Source organism: Phoca vitulina, unplaced genomic scaffold (assembly GCF_004348235.1).
Source record: "Phoca vitulina isolate PV1807 unplaced genomic scaffold, GSC_HSeal_1.0 scaffold2, whole genome shotgun sequence".
NCBI classification, from domain to species: domain Eukaryota; kingdom Metazoa; phylum Chordata; class Mammalia; order Carnivora; family Phocidae; genus Phoca; species Phoca vitulina.
Window position 1 is genome coordinate 89,648,416 of NW_022589705.1, and position 12,152 is coordinate 89,660,567.

Sequence of the window (12,152 nt, forward strand, 5' to 3'; positions counted from 1 at the left end):
TCAGTATTTTATACCGAGGACCCTATCCGTTACGGCACACATACGTTCCACAAAGAAAGCAAGCGCTTAAATGCTACTGTATAAGATGTATCAAAAACAACAGTGATCCCCACATTTCACTGACAAAAAATATTCTGGGAAGTTTTAAAAAGCTATTATCTCCTGCTCTTAAAAGATTTGCATTCTTCTAACGACCGATTAAAGAACTCTGGGCGGGAGGGAATCACCGTTCTTTCAAAGGCGGCCCCTCAGTGCTAAGCCGGCGCGGCCGCGGAGGTAGAGATCCCGGGGCTCTCGGGCTCCGACGCCAGCTGGGCACCGTCCTACCTGCGGTGGGTCTTCCACTGAAAGCCCTCGGTCCTCACCACCCTCCTCACCCAAGGACCCCAGAGGGCTGAAGGCGGCCAGGAAGGCGAAAGAGCCGAAACAGGCGCACCAACTTATTTACAGACACCATACTCGCTAGCCAACCCCGAAAAAAAAATAGTAATTTAAAGAGAGAGAAAATGTGAGCTTGCCATTTCCCTGTAGTTTCTAGGTCTGTAAGCCGTTCGTGAGAGGTGCCTAGAACCTCGCAGTTGTCTCCCCAGTTCGGAGCTGCTCCTACACCACCTACCGAGACTTGTGTCTGGGTAAAACCTCTCCTGTCGCACAAACCCCTCCCTCGGTTAGACATTTCCAAAGCGTCGGCAGGGCGAGGAGTTGCGGCGGGACTCCGGAGTTGGCCGTGCCGGGATGGGGGTCCGGGGCAGCGGCGCGCAAGGACGCGACCCCACTCCTGCCTGGCCGGCCTGCGGACACCCTCCCGGCGCCGGCTCCGCGGAGGCCGGGCGATAACCTCCTCCTCGCTGGGGCGGGAGAGGGCGGCAGCCGGGCCGTTCCGCCGAGGCCCAACGCCGCGACGCGGGCCGAGTGGCGGCCAGACAGCCGCGCGCCCCCCGCTCCCGTCCGTGGGTCTGGCCCGGGTCCCCTCAGCAGTTCCGCGCACGGGGAGGGGCCGGCAACGGGCCGGGCGGGCAGCAGCGCCCGAGGAGAGAGCGCGGCCCCGGGCCGCGTGTCACTCACCGTTTGAAATGCTCGATGATCTTCTCTTCCCGCACATTCTCCGGTAAGTTGCCCACCCAGAGGTGCCTGGTTTCCCGGACCATGCTGGGCGGTGTGCCGGCGACCGCTGGTGCGGGTTCTCCCTCGCCGGCTTCGTACGAGCCCGTCAGCGCCGGGAGGCGGGCGCCGAGGCGGCGGCGGCGGCGGCTGCGGCGGTGGCGTCGGCAGCGGCGGCGGCTCCTCCGGCTCCCCCCCGTGCAGAGACCATCCCTCTCCCCCAGGTTCTGACTCTCGGGCCTCGCAGCTCCGCTCTGCCGCCACCACACACCCGAAGCCGACCCTCGCGCTCCGGCAGCGCATGCGCCCGGGCGGCGGCGGGCGGGGGAGCGGGGAGGAGGGGCGAGCGGGACCCGGGCGGCAGCGACTACGACGGAGCTGGCGCTGTGGCAGCCGGACGCTTCCCACCGGCGCGCGCGCCCCGCCTCCCTCGCCGCGGGCACGCGCGCGTCCGCCCGCCCGCCGAGGCCGAGACGCCGAGTTCCTCCCAGCCGGCGCGCAGGCGCGCGGGGGAGGGAGGAACGCTGGGCCTGAAAGGAACGCTCGCGCGCCCGATCCTGATGCGCAGGCGCGCAGTCGCGCAGGGAGCCGGTCGCGGGGTGGGCGCTTAGTCAGACCTGGGGCGCTGAGCTTGCAAAGACGGGGACGATCTCCAGCCCCTCCAGGCGCCGGCCTGGGGGAAGAAAAGAGAGAAAGGGGGTTGGTTTTGATAGGGCTGCGTGTCAAAGCGGCTGCCAGTGCCTCTCCTAGGACTCCTGCCCCTACTCACCCTTAGGCCAGGAGCTGGCCGTTTCCGGGCACTTGGATCCCCGCCTGCTTGGGAAAGTGTCAGAACAAGGCCGCCCTTCTCACTGCCCAGCGAAGCAATGACGGGTTCAGAAACCCATCCCTCTCAAGAATAATTAGCTTGTAACGTTAAGCAACTATTTTATACAGGATCTTACAAAACTGCAAGATATCCTAGCTGATCGTTACGGTATACCAGGAATAGAACTGAAATGAGACGGCTACATGTCTAATATTGTAAAAAGGATTTATATAAAGGACTTACTGTAATTTAATATTTAAGCATAGGAACGGATCAGACCTCTGGCCTTTCCAGGCCTAAAGACCACAGCTGAACTTTTATATAAAGGCCAGTTTACAGAACCCCGGAGAAAACCCACAAAATTAAGACAAACTGTATTGAGTCCAGAAAAACGGAATCGTTTAGAACAGTCGGCAACTCAATTTTCTTTTCCATTTTTTATCTACAGAAATAAAATACCAAAGGTGCGGTACTTCAAGTACACACCAGATTTTAAATATTTGGTCTCATTCACTATCCTTAAATACAGCCAATTCATCACCTAACTATGCTATTTGGGATTGGAAAATATGGTCACCATAATCAATGGCACTAATACCTGGAGTCACCTGTGCATAGTTTCTTTTTTTTTTTTTATTTTATTTATTTGACAGAGACAGACACAGTGAGAGAGGGAACACAAGCAGTGGGAGTGAGAGAGGGAGAAGCAGGCTTCCCGCGGAGCATGGAGCCCGATGTGGGGCTCGATCCCAGGACCCCGGGATCATGACCCGAGCTGAAGGCAGACGCTTAACGACTGAGCCACCCAGGCACCCCCGCAGTTTCTTTTGTTCCACAGACAGTAATGCTCCCAGTAGTTTTTTTGTTGTTTACCATATAATCTAACATAAGCTTCTTAATGATTGTGTCCGACTGAGAGTCCCATCAACTTTTTTTATATTTGGCCTAATAGTCCATACTATAGCGGTGCCTGGGTGGCTCAGTCGGTTAAGCGTCTGCCTTCAGCTCAGGTCATGATCCCAGGGTCCAGCCCCGCATCTGGCTCCCTATTCAGTGGGGAGCCTGCTTCTCCCTCTCCCTCTGTCCCCTGGCTCGTGCTCTATCCCATAAATAAAATATTAAAAAGAAAAATAGTCCAGGGATGCCTGGGTAGCTCAGTCAGTTAAGCATTTGCCTTCGGCTGAGGTCATGATCCCATGGAGTCCCGCATCCGGCTCCTTGCTCAGCAGGGAGCCTGCTTCTCCTTCTGCTGCTCCTCCTGCTTGTGCTCTCTCTCGCTATGTCAAATAAATAAATAAAATCTTAAAAAAAAAAAAAAAGAAAAATAGTCCATACTATACTTAATAAATTTGATCAGTTGAGATAATCTGTCTTCCCTCCTCAGGACATTGAGGAGGCTAAGCAAGCCCCAGCCTTACACAGTTGCAACAATTACAGTAGAAGATGCGCTTGCTGAGGGGCTAACCTCACCCTCCCTTTGAAATGATTGTTGGAATTTTGACAAATTATTTCTAAAACTTCTAGATTCTGAGCCAGGTAATTTAACTGATTTGTTTAACTTCAGTAAGAGTCAGAAACAGAAAGAGGAGGTAGAGAAAAGCTAGAAACAGAAAAGCCCCACTACAATAGTGGCACTCATTGATAATTTAGGTAAGGTATTTAGTGCCCCACCCCCAGAGGCTGACCTTGTCTTCATGCAAATCAGTCATTAAATGAAATGGAAATTTGTGTTCTTGAAAATATTATGGAATGGATTCCTCAGTAAAAGCAAATCAAACCACATTCAGATGTAGGATTAGCCATTTACATTTGGCCATTTCTTTGTCACAACTATCACTTAAGGAGTGTCAAGCCAGCACACTATTAACCTAAACTCATGAACTATATAGTTCTGCATATACGGCTGCAGTTAACGTTGAACTGACATGCATTTTTCCATGAAGCATGAATTCAATACAAGCAACCACAATTTGAAACGCATTTTAAAATAGGATGTAAATTACCCGTTTAAAACTTGATAGGCTCTGAATTAGCTGAAACTTCTTGGGAAAGACCAAAGTGTCACCATGAAGAACAGAAGAGATTCAGTTCAATTGCATTATTAAGAGGGGCAACTGACGATTCACAAAATAGCGTCTTGCAATTATAGAAGTAAAGGGCATATCTCACCTTGCATGCAGACTTCAGTTAAAATCATGCTGAGGAAAAATTCAAGGGCTGAAAAAAAAAAAGGAGGGGGGACCCTTTAGAAGCAAAATCATTAGAAGAAAGACTAGTTAGAGTAATTATTGAATATGGTATTTTGTATCCATCTAGGACTCCCACAGAATAAAAGGATAAACCAGAACAAAATAAGAAGCAATTAAGGTATTTTTTCTAATACTTTCTCCATGGCACAAGAATGAGGGGACATTAAGTAAAAGTTAAAGCAACTTGCTTACCAACTAAAATTTTTTTGAACTAGTTCTCTTAGGTTAGCCTAAAGGTCTTGTTATATCAGTGCTGTTTTTCCATGCAAAAAGCAGACTACTTAATTTTTGGAAATTAATTTGAAATGGGCAAAGTTATTTACACATACTTTACAAATGCCTTCAAGTCCCCCACCTTTGGGAAGTAGTGGAGGAGAAACCTGGTGGAAGATTACCAACACACAAAATTATTAAGCAAAGTTGAGTTAAAGTTCTCCCAGAGACCAAAGAGATCACAATGTCAAAAAGATTAGGAGCAAATGTCAAATTAAGAATATCATTTCTCATCTTGCCAGAGATTTACCAAACAAGTGAGAAACAGTCTCACAATATAAAGGCTAGCAAAATCCCATCAAACATCATTTGATAGCACCTTATACTCAGATTCTCTTCAAGTGTTGTCAAACTACCTGTTTGACACCAAGAATAGCAACCAAAGTGTTTATTTTAGTTTCTTAGGTTTTTAAGAATCTGATATATATTTCTCAAGAGAATTCTCAGTTTATAAAATGTCAACAGACATCAGCCTAAATAGATATAATGAGTAAAACAAATTTCAATTATCTGTTCAAATTCTTAATGTATTCCTATGATGCCAAAAGAAAAAAATATGACACTAACTTCAATTGAACAGATTGGTTTAAAGGAAAAATAGCTCACATATAGATGCTGGGTTCAAATGAGCAATTCAGGTAGGAATCCTATCCATCTTTATTAAACTTAATAGTTGCAGGTTAAAAGTACTGTCCATGTTCCTTACTGATTCTTTCAGCATTAAAAAAACACTACTTGGCATGAACTTTTGTGTTATACTAAAACAAAAACAAAAACAAACTGATGATATGAACGACAGACATTATGTATAATGGAAGTATCCCTGGGTTACTGGGTTTAGAGTTTAAAATTCCAGTTCCAATTTTGTCACTAGCTATATGACTTAGCAAATCAATTAAATCCTCAAAGTCTCAATATCCTTATCTACAAAACGAAATATCTGTTTTCTCTACCAAAAAAGGTTTCCAGAAGTATCAAAGAAGATAATATATGTAAAAGGATTTGGAAGTAACACACCGTAAAAATATCACGAATACTATTAAGTTGACCACTAATTTCATATTAATATCAAAAGTAAGCATCAGCTGAAATTTAGAACATATCATTATCAATTTTCAGGGTTATACAGCCTACATAGGTCCTATAGTCAAATCAAAATGCAGTGATTGCATATTAAGTATGCAGTTCCTTGTCGGTTTTTGCTTTTTCTATTGCAAAGCTCTTAATAACAGCTAAACTGATAAGTACATGCCCTTTGCAGAGCCCCAAATCAAGTGTTTGATTTTTTCAATGCCTTTCATTTTTATTGGCAATGTATCAGAAAACACTGGGAAAGCTTTTCTCTATTTCTGTCTTTGGTACAAATATTTACAAAGGCAGAATTTCTTCATCAGCATTTATCTTTGTATGTTTTCAATAGCAAGGCAACCCACACTGTTATTCTGATTTTTAAATTTATTTTAACAATTAATAATGGATGCTCATTGAAAAAAATCAAAAGTAGGGTGAGATCTCTCCTTTCTTCTATAATAAATGGATGGTGAAGTGAATTTCCTCATTTGAGTATTAATGATAATTCAGAAAGGTAACATTAAAAGCAGAGCCATTTGCAAAGGAGAATTCAAATAGATGTGTTTTTAATCAGCTCTTATTTTCACACTGTGAGGCTCCTGTATTTAGCATGCTAGATGTGCTCAAAGAGTTCAGTCATGCGTAATGGAAGCCCAGTTGGGGAAAGCATTTGAGCCTCAAACTGGGGCTTTGAATGCTAACCTAGCCAATAGAGCAGATAAATGAATATCAACATTTAAACAGGAGGACAGAATCGTTACCAGATATTTAACAAGAATTTGGTTACAAATCTAGTCCCAAGCTATTAAACTATTTCATGACAAAACATATACTTAAAATATAAGCACTTGTTCCTAAAGGCATCATATAAAAATACATTAACTAGCTCTAAAATGATCAAAGCCTACTTGACAACTCAACAATACAAATTCCTTCTATTATTAGAATCAGTTTTTTTCAAAACAGTAGAAAATAAAACAGACAACACTGCTATATTATTCTCAGAGTGTCTGACATATTGTTAGTTCTGAGGGTCAACTGGTGAAAGACCAGTCCATTAACAGATTTATTTTGATATAGAAGGCACAGTCTGGTGGAATTATATACATAAATTATTAGAACTTCAATCAATTGAACATTAGCCAGCTAGCCCTCTAAATCATACTTTCAGCAAGCTAACGTTTCGTAATCTATTTTACTATTCAACCCTCTAAGCTAAATAATTTATCCCACCTTGTTTTTAGTATTCCAGAAATGAATGTAATGGCTGGTAACTTTTTTTTTTAATCAATTCTTATGTTTCTACCATTTTCTTGGAAAGTTGCTTAATTTTTTTTCCCCTCTGAGGAAATACTGCTAATGTACCTAATATTCAGAATTATGAATTTATTAATGTTTATGGCATTGGAAAAAAATGGACTATTTGCAAACCTTAATCACAGCTGTGCCTGTGGTAGAATTTAATTCTTTCTTAAATTTTAATTCTAGTAAAGTTAACATACAGTGTTTCAGGTGTACAACATAGTGATTTAACAATTCTACGGGCGCCTGGGTGGCTCAGTCATTAAGCGTCTGCCTTCGGCTCAGGTCATGATCCCAGGGTCCTGGGATCGAGTCCCACATCGGGCTCCCTGTTCGGCGGGAAGCCTGCTTCTCCCTCTCCCACTCCCCCTGCTTGTGTTCCTGCTCTCGCTCTCTCTCTCTGTCAAATAAATAAATAAAATCTTTAAAAAAAAAAAAAAAAAACAATTCTATACATTACTGAGTGCTCATCACCTGTCCCCCTACCCACCTCCCCTGAAATTTAAAATTTTTATAAAGTTTATATTCATCTATATTTTCTAAAAAATTTCCATCTATATTTTCTTTGGTTAACATATATTGCTTTTATAATTAGAAAAGGTTATAATAAAATGACTTTTGGAAGTCAACATCTGGGTTACTTTAAAGGCTGACTTTAAAGGTTTAAAGCATCAACTCTGAAATGTTGATGCTGGACTATACTAAATCAACATATTTGTGTTAAGAGATCCCATGTGAACAAAATGTTATTCACTATGTTAATTCAGATAGTTCATTCAACCTTTTAAACCTCTATTGTTAATCCTCATGTGAGAAAAAACTTAACCTCTTCACTAGAAGTGATATACATTAACCAAAACACCCCATGTATAGTAGATGGTAACTTTTAAACATCAGGAAGTAAGCAGAATATAAATAAATAAGGCTACTGATTAATTCAGAGAACACTGTCAAAGGGTAGTTGATGGAATCTCAAAAACATTAATACCAAATAAAACGTTTAGTAACTTGCTACATATGTCTTGAAATTTTCAGCAGACTTAGGGTCGTAAGCTCCCTGGCTCTAGTTTGAAATAGAAAATTAAAAAAAAAAAATTATTTATGTACTCATTTGAAATACGTTTTTAAAACTGTGTCCATCTTAACTCAATTATTGTGATTTAAAGAGCTATTACTATTAAATAGCATCACTGCCTCAATAATCTTCAGGATGGTAATAATTGCTAATTTTATATAATATTCCATAATTAGACACTTGAAACATTTTGGCTTAAAATAAAACCACACTATTTAAAGACTACAGAAGACATGATGCCTTTCTGAATTAAATGCTGGAATTATTTTTAAGGCTTTAAAAAGTTAAATTTCAGTATTTTGATAGAGGAGCTCATTGGATTTTTTCAGGCCATATACTACAGAAGTCATGAAAACCATTGCTTACACTTTTATTTGGAAGATACTTTGGCTGAAAAAAAAAAAAGAACGCCTCAGTGGTAACTCTCTTTGAGGACGCTAGATTAACTTAAAATGATTTCTCTAAGAAAACAGAACCATCAAGAATCATAACTAAAGATTTCACCGAATACTGTTAGCTGGTGAAGGGGCATGGTGGGATGAACTGATAAAAGGGTTCTGTGTTTTCCCCAGAACAGCAGATAATTTAAACACACACACAAGCATAAACCTTTCACTTAAAAATTCACTCAAAAAAGTGGCTTCAAACCGGGATACTGTTGTCTTTCACAATTTTCAAACTTAAATATATCGTACCCCTCAAGATCAGTTTCCAGAGATTCTAATTATTGGACTGCACATAAGAACTTTGTTTTTATGCCTATTTAAAATTATAAAACATACAAATAAATGTACAACTTTTCAAAAAAAATCCGGCGTGCTTGGCTGGCTTAGTGGGTAGAGCGTACGACCCTTGATCTTGGAGTTGTGAGTTCAAGCCCCATTCTGGGTGTAGAGTTTACTTAAAAAAATTTTAATTATAAAATGTAACAAACAAAATTTTCTTCCCCTTATTTAGTGGTGTTATCCTTACTTTAGGGATTTTGACTTTGAAGACACTCATTAACCATAATTTGTTAGGACAGAATCTCTAACCAAAATTCTGCCAATTCAAGGGACACTTGATCTGGTCGTTTCCAAGCTTCAAATTATAGTCTTGTTAGCAGGGGGAGATTCTATTGCTTGCTAGTGCTTCAACAGCCTCTAGACAGCTTTTATATTCTAAGAGTTCCTGTTAGGAATCTGGCACCAACTCAAAATTCCCACCCGGAAGAAAGATCTCCCTTCCTTAGGACCCACTGCGTGGCTCCGCCCAGAGCCTTGACCCGACCTGACCTCAGACTCTGCGTGGTCAATGGTGCACTCGCACCTGCGGGCAAGTTAGCACTGCCCAACAACTTCAGAGCCAAAATGCGGCTCGAGACCATAAAATGTCAAGTTGCAAGTGCCACGTCAGCCTTTAGGAGCCCCCAAGGTGCCCTGTTCGCGAACAAGCTCCCTCTTTTAAACCTTGTATCTCTAAGGATCTGAAGGTACATGACACGCTAAACGAATATAGGAAGGCTATTACTCCACCAGCGGAACGAAGGTCTTTCCAAAGAAAGGGGGCAAGGAAACAAAGCTCGGACTGGAGACCTGGCCGACCTCCGTGCCCTGCCAAGGGAACCTTACTTAACCTTAACCTGCTGGATTTCAGAAACGGGCTTGCATGGAAGTGGATTACATGGCAAGTTAAAAGAGCTGGGGGGAGGGCGGGTGGCTTTTTTAAGAACCCACAACCCTGGCAGTAATTTCCCCCACACTCCTAAGAGGAAAGGAAAATAAAACCAAAGGCACCTTGAGAAAGAGTAAAAGCTGTTACTATGGTTACCACTCTCCAAGCTCAAGTCAGCCCAGGGAGACCAGGCTGTACGCCCAAGCCCTTCCTTTGTCCGCAGCCACACACCGAGGGCAAACCTAGCGGCCAGCCCCGCCAGCCCCAGCAGAGGCTTGCCTCGGCGACCCGGGGCAGCGTTCCAAATAAAGGACGCCTTTATTTTGGCTTAGTGAGCAAGAACTGCAGGCAGCTCCTGACGGAAGCCAGCCCCGGCCACCACCCGGTCCTGCGGCCGGGGCTGTCTCTCCCCCGGGCCCCCGTTTGGAGAAGGCTCCACCACACTGCGGGGACCCGATCCAGTCAGGAGCCCGACCAAACATGGCGCACGCAGGAGTGGAAGGGAGCCAACCAGACACAGCCCGACCTCATCCCTTTGGCACAAAGGGAAGGCTAAGCTCGAGGAAACCCCTCAAGAGGATACAGTTCCCCCGAGTGGGAGCTGAGGAAACAGTGAGTAGGGCGCAACCGAGTTGCTCAGACGCACTTCATATCAAAGACGCTCCCGCAAGCAGCGCGGAGAACAGAGGTCGGCAGAGACGACCTGCGGCGCAGGCGCGTGGAGCAACGATTCGAGCGCTTCGGTCCTGCCCCTCCCCCCTCCAAAGGCCAGGGGAGTTGCCCCAACGCGCTGGCGCAACGACGGAACGTGGGGGGAGGGGAGAAAAAAACCTGTTCCCTTCATTGTGAGAGCGAACCGCCCCGCCCCGCCCCGCCCCGCCCCGTCCGGCGCGCGCGCACGTCCCACTCTCACATTTGCACACGCGCGCGCCGAACTTGCCGCCCGATCCGGCGCGCATGCTCCGGAAGGGAGGCGGTGGCTGAGCCTGCGGCTTTTTTGCTGTTTCCCTGAGAAGTTTCTGGAAAGACGGAGGCCAAGGGAAGCTGGGGGATGGGGAGCGCAGGGAAGCGAGCGTTTGAGAGAAAGCGAAACATCCAAAACACACCGTCACCGCCCCGCGTCCATCCATCACGCCATGGCCAAAGCAAAGCCCGAGACCACCGAGACCCTCACGCCAGGGGAAAAAGCATGGGGACTGCAGCAGCCGCTCCTTTCTCTGCCTGTGCCTAGCCCCGAGGCCCCTGACCACGGGGAGAAGGGAGAGGGCAGGGGGAGCGATGAAAAACCTAAAACGCTCACTGGAGGTTTACGTGGTGGAGTGAAAGCCGACATCCGCTCTCTGGAGCTGCCCGCGCACTCGTGGGCCGCCCGTGGCTCTTCTCTGGCTCTCGAGCGTGGGCTCCGCATTGGGATTCTACGCGGCTACCGAAGTACTGGTCTGGGGCTCCTGAACCCGTTTCCTTAATTTCCCCTCGTTTGGGGGGGATTGTCCTTTGATTCCCCCTTCCTGTCTTCACTTTGGTGGCCAAGAGCTAAAGCTGCGGGTGTGGAGAGCCTAGGAAAGGGCTGCTCCCTCCCCGCGCCAGCCTGAGAAGCGCCCTGGGCGGGCAGGGGTCGCCCGTCTGTGGTGCGGCGCTCAGTTCGCTCGGTTTTAGTCCCCTTAAGTGAGAGCCTCCGGCAGTGGGGCACCTTTGGAAGCGCAAAGGCAGCGCACGCACAAAGGCGCCGCCTCGTTTGTGGACTCGAGAAGCGGCCGACGCGGCGAGGGGAGGCCGGTGCGGCGGCGTGGGGCGCGAAGGCGCGCCGGTGCTCAAGGAGGGTCGCCCGGACGGCCACCCCGGGGAGGCCCGGGCGGGGGGGGGAGGGGCCCGCGGCGCCTTTTATTTCTCCGCCTGCGCCCGCTCTTGGCCTGGCGCGGCTGCCATTTTGTGGCGCGGCCGCCATTTCGCGGGGCCGAGGGGGCAGGGTGGCGGGGGAGGGGCGCGCGCCGCCGCGGCCGGCAGGGGGCGGGGCTGGCGACGGCGGCGGGGCTGGCGACGGCGCCCGGGCGGCCCCCCAGCCGCGAAGGCGAGCGCGTCCTCTTTGTTCTCCGCCTCTGGACTCGGGCGCCGTCGTCCCGGAGCCGCGCTGGCTCAGCGCTGCGTGTGACCCCGACCGGCAGCTGAGGGTCGTGCGCACAGTCCCAAATCCCTTCTGCCCTCTGAGCCCTTCCAACGCGGGGCTTCTCACCCCCGCCCTCGCTCTGTGGAAGGAGTGCATTTTATTTGGCCGTGCCCCCAACGCCACCGTGGGAAGCCGTAGTGCGCGCTGAGAAGGAAGGCGCTTTCTGCAGCCTTGTGCGGTGGGGGCCGCAGGTGGGCTTGGATGCCACTGCCTCGAACCGTAGTGGCGCTTTGCAAACAGAAAAGCGCCGAGCTTCGAGAGCTGCGAGACCCGACAAAGGTGCCGAGCACCAGCGTAACCGAGAGGTCGGGCTCTTTAAAAAAAAAAAAAGAAAGAAAAAAAAGTGTCTTTGAAGTGCTGTCACCAGTAGGAGAACCGAGACGTTGCTGTTCATTGGCTGGCCGCGAGGCACGCACTGCGCAACTGGTTTCTGATAGGTTTTATAGCCCATTATTT

At 47.2% G+C, this 12,152-nt stretch overlaps 1 protein-coding gene across 3 annotated transcripts in view; it reads right to left on the reverse strand.

The window, feature by feature from the left end:
- The window catches only part of SPEN (spen family transcriptional repressor), a 104,979-nt gene extending 93,528 nt beyond the window's left edge, over positions 1-11,451 (reverse strand). For 2 of the 3 annotated variants that reach the window (XM_032392991.1, XM_032393001.1), the window contains exon 1: positions 1,066-1,474. In XM_032392991.1, coding sequence (XP_032248882.1) covers positions 1,066-1,148 — 83 coding nt within the window. In that variant the 5' untranslated portion in view covers positions 1,149-1,474. Of the gene's footprint in view, positions 1-1,065; positions 1,475-10,832 lie in introns of those variants that run through there. The other variant, XM_032393009.1, reaches the window with a different exon arrangement.
- Positions 11,452-12,152: the final 701 nt, after the last annotated feature.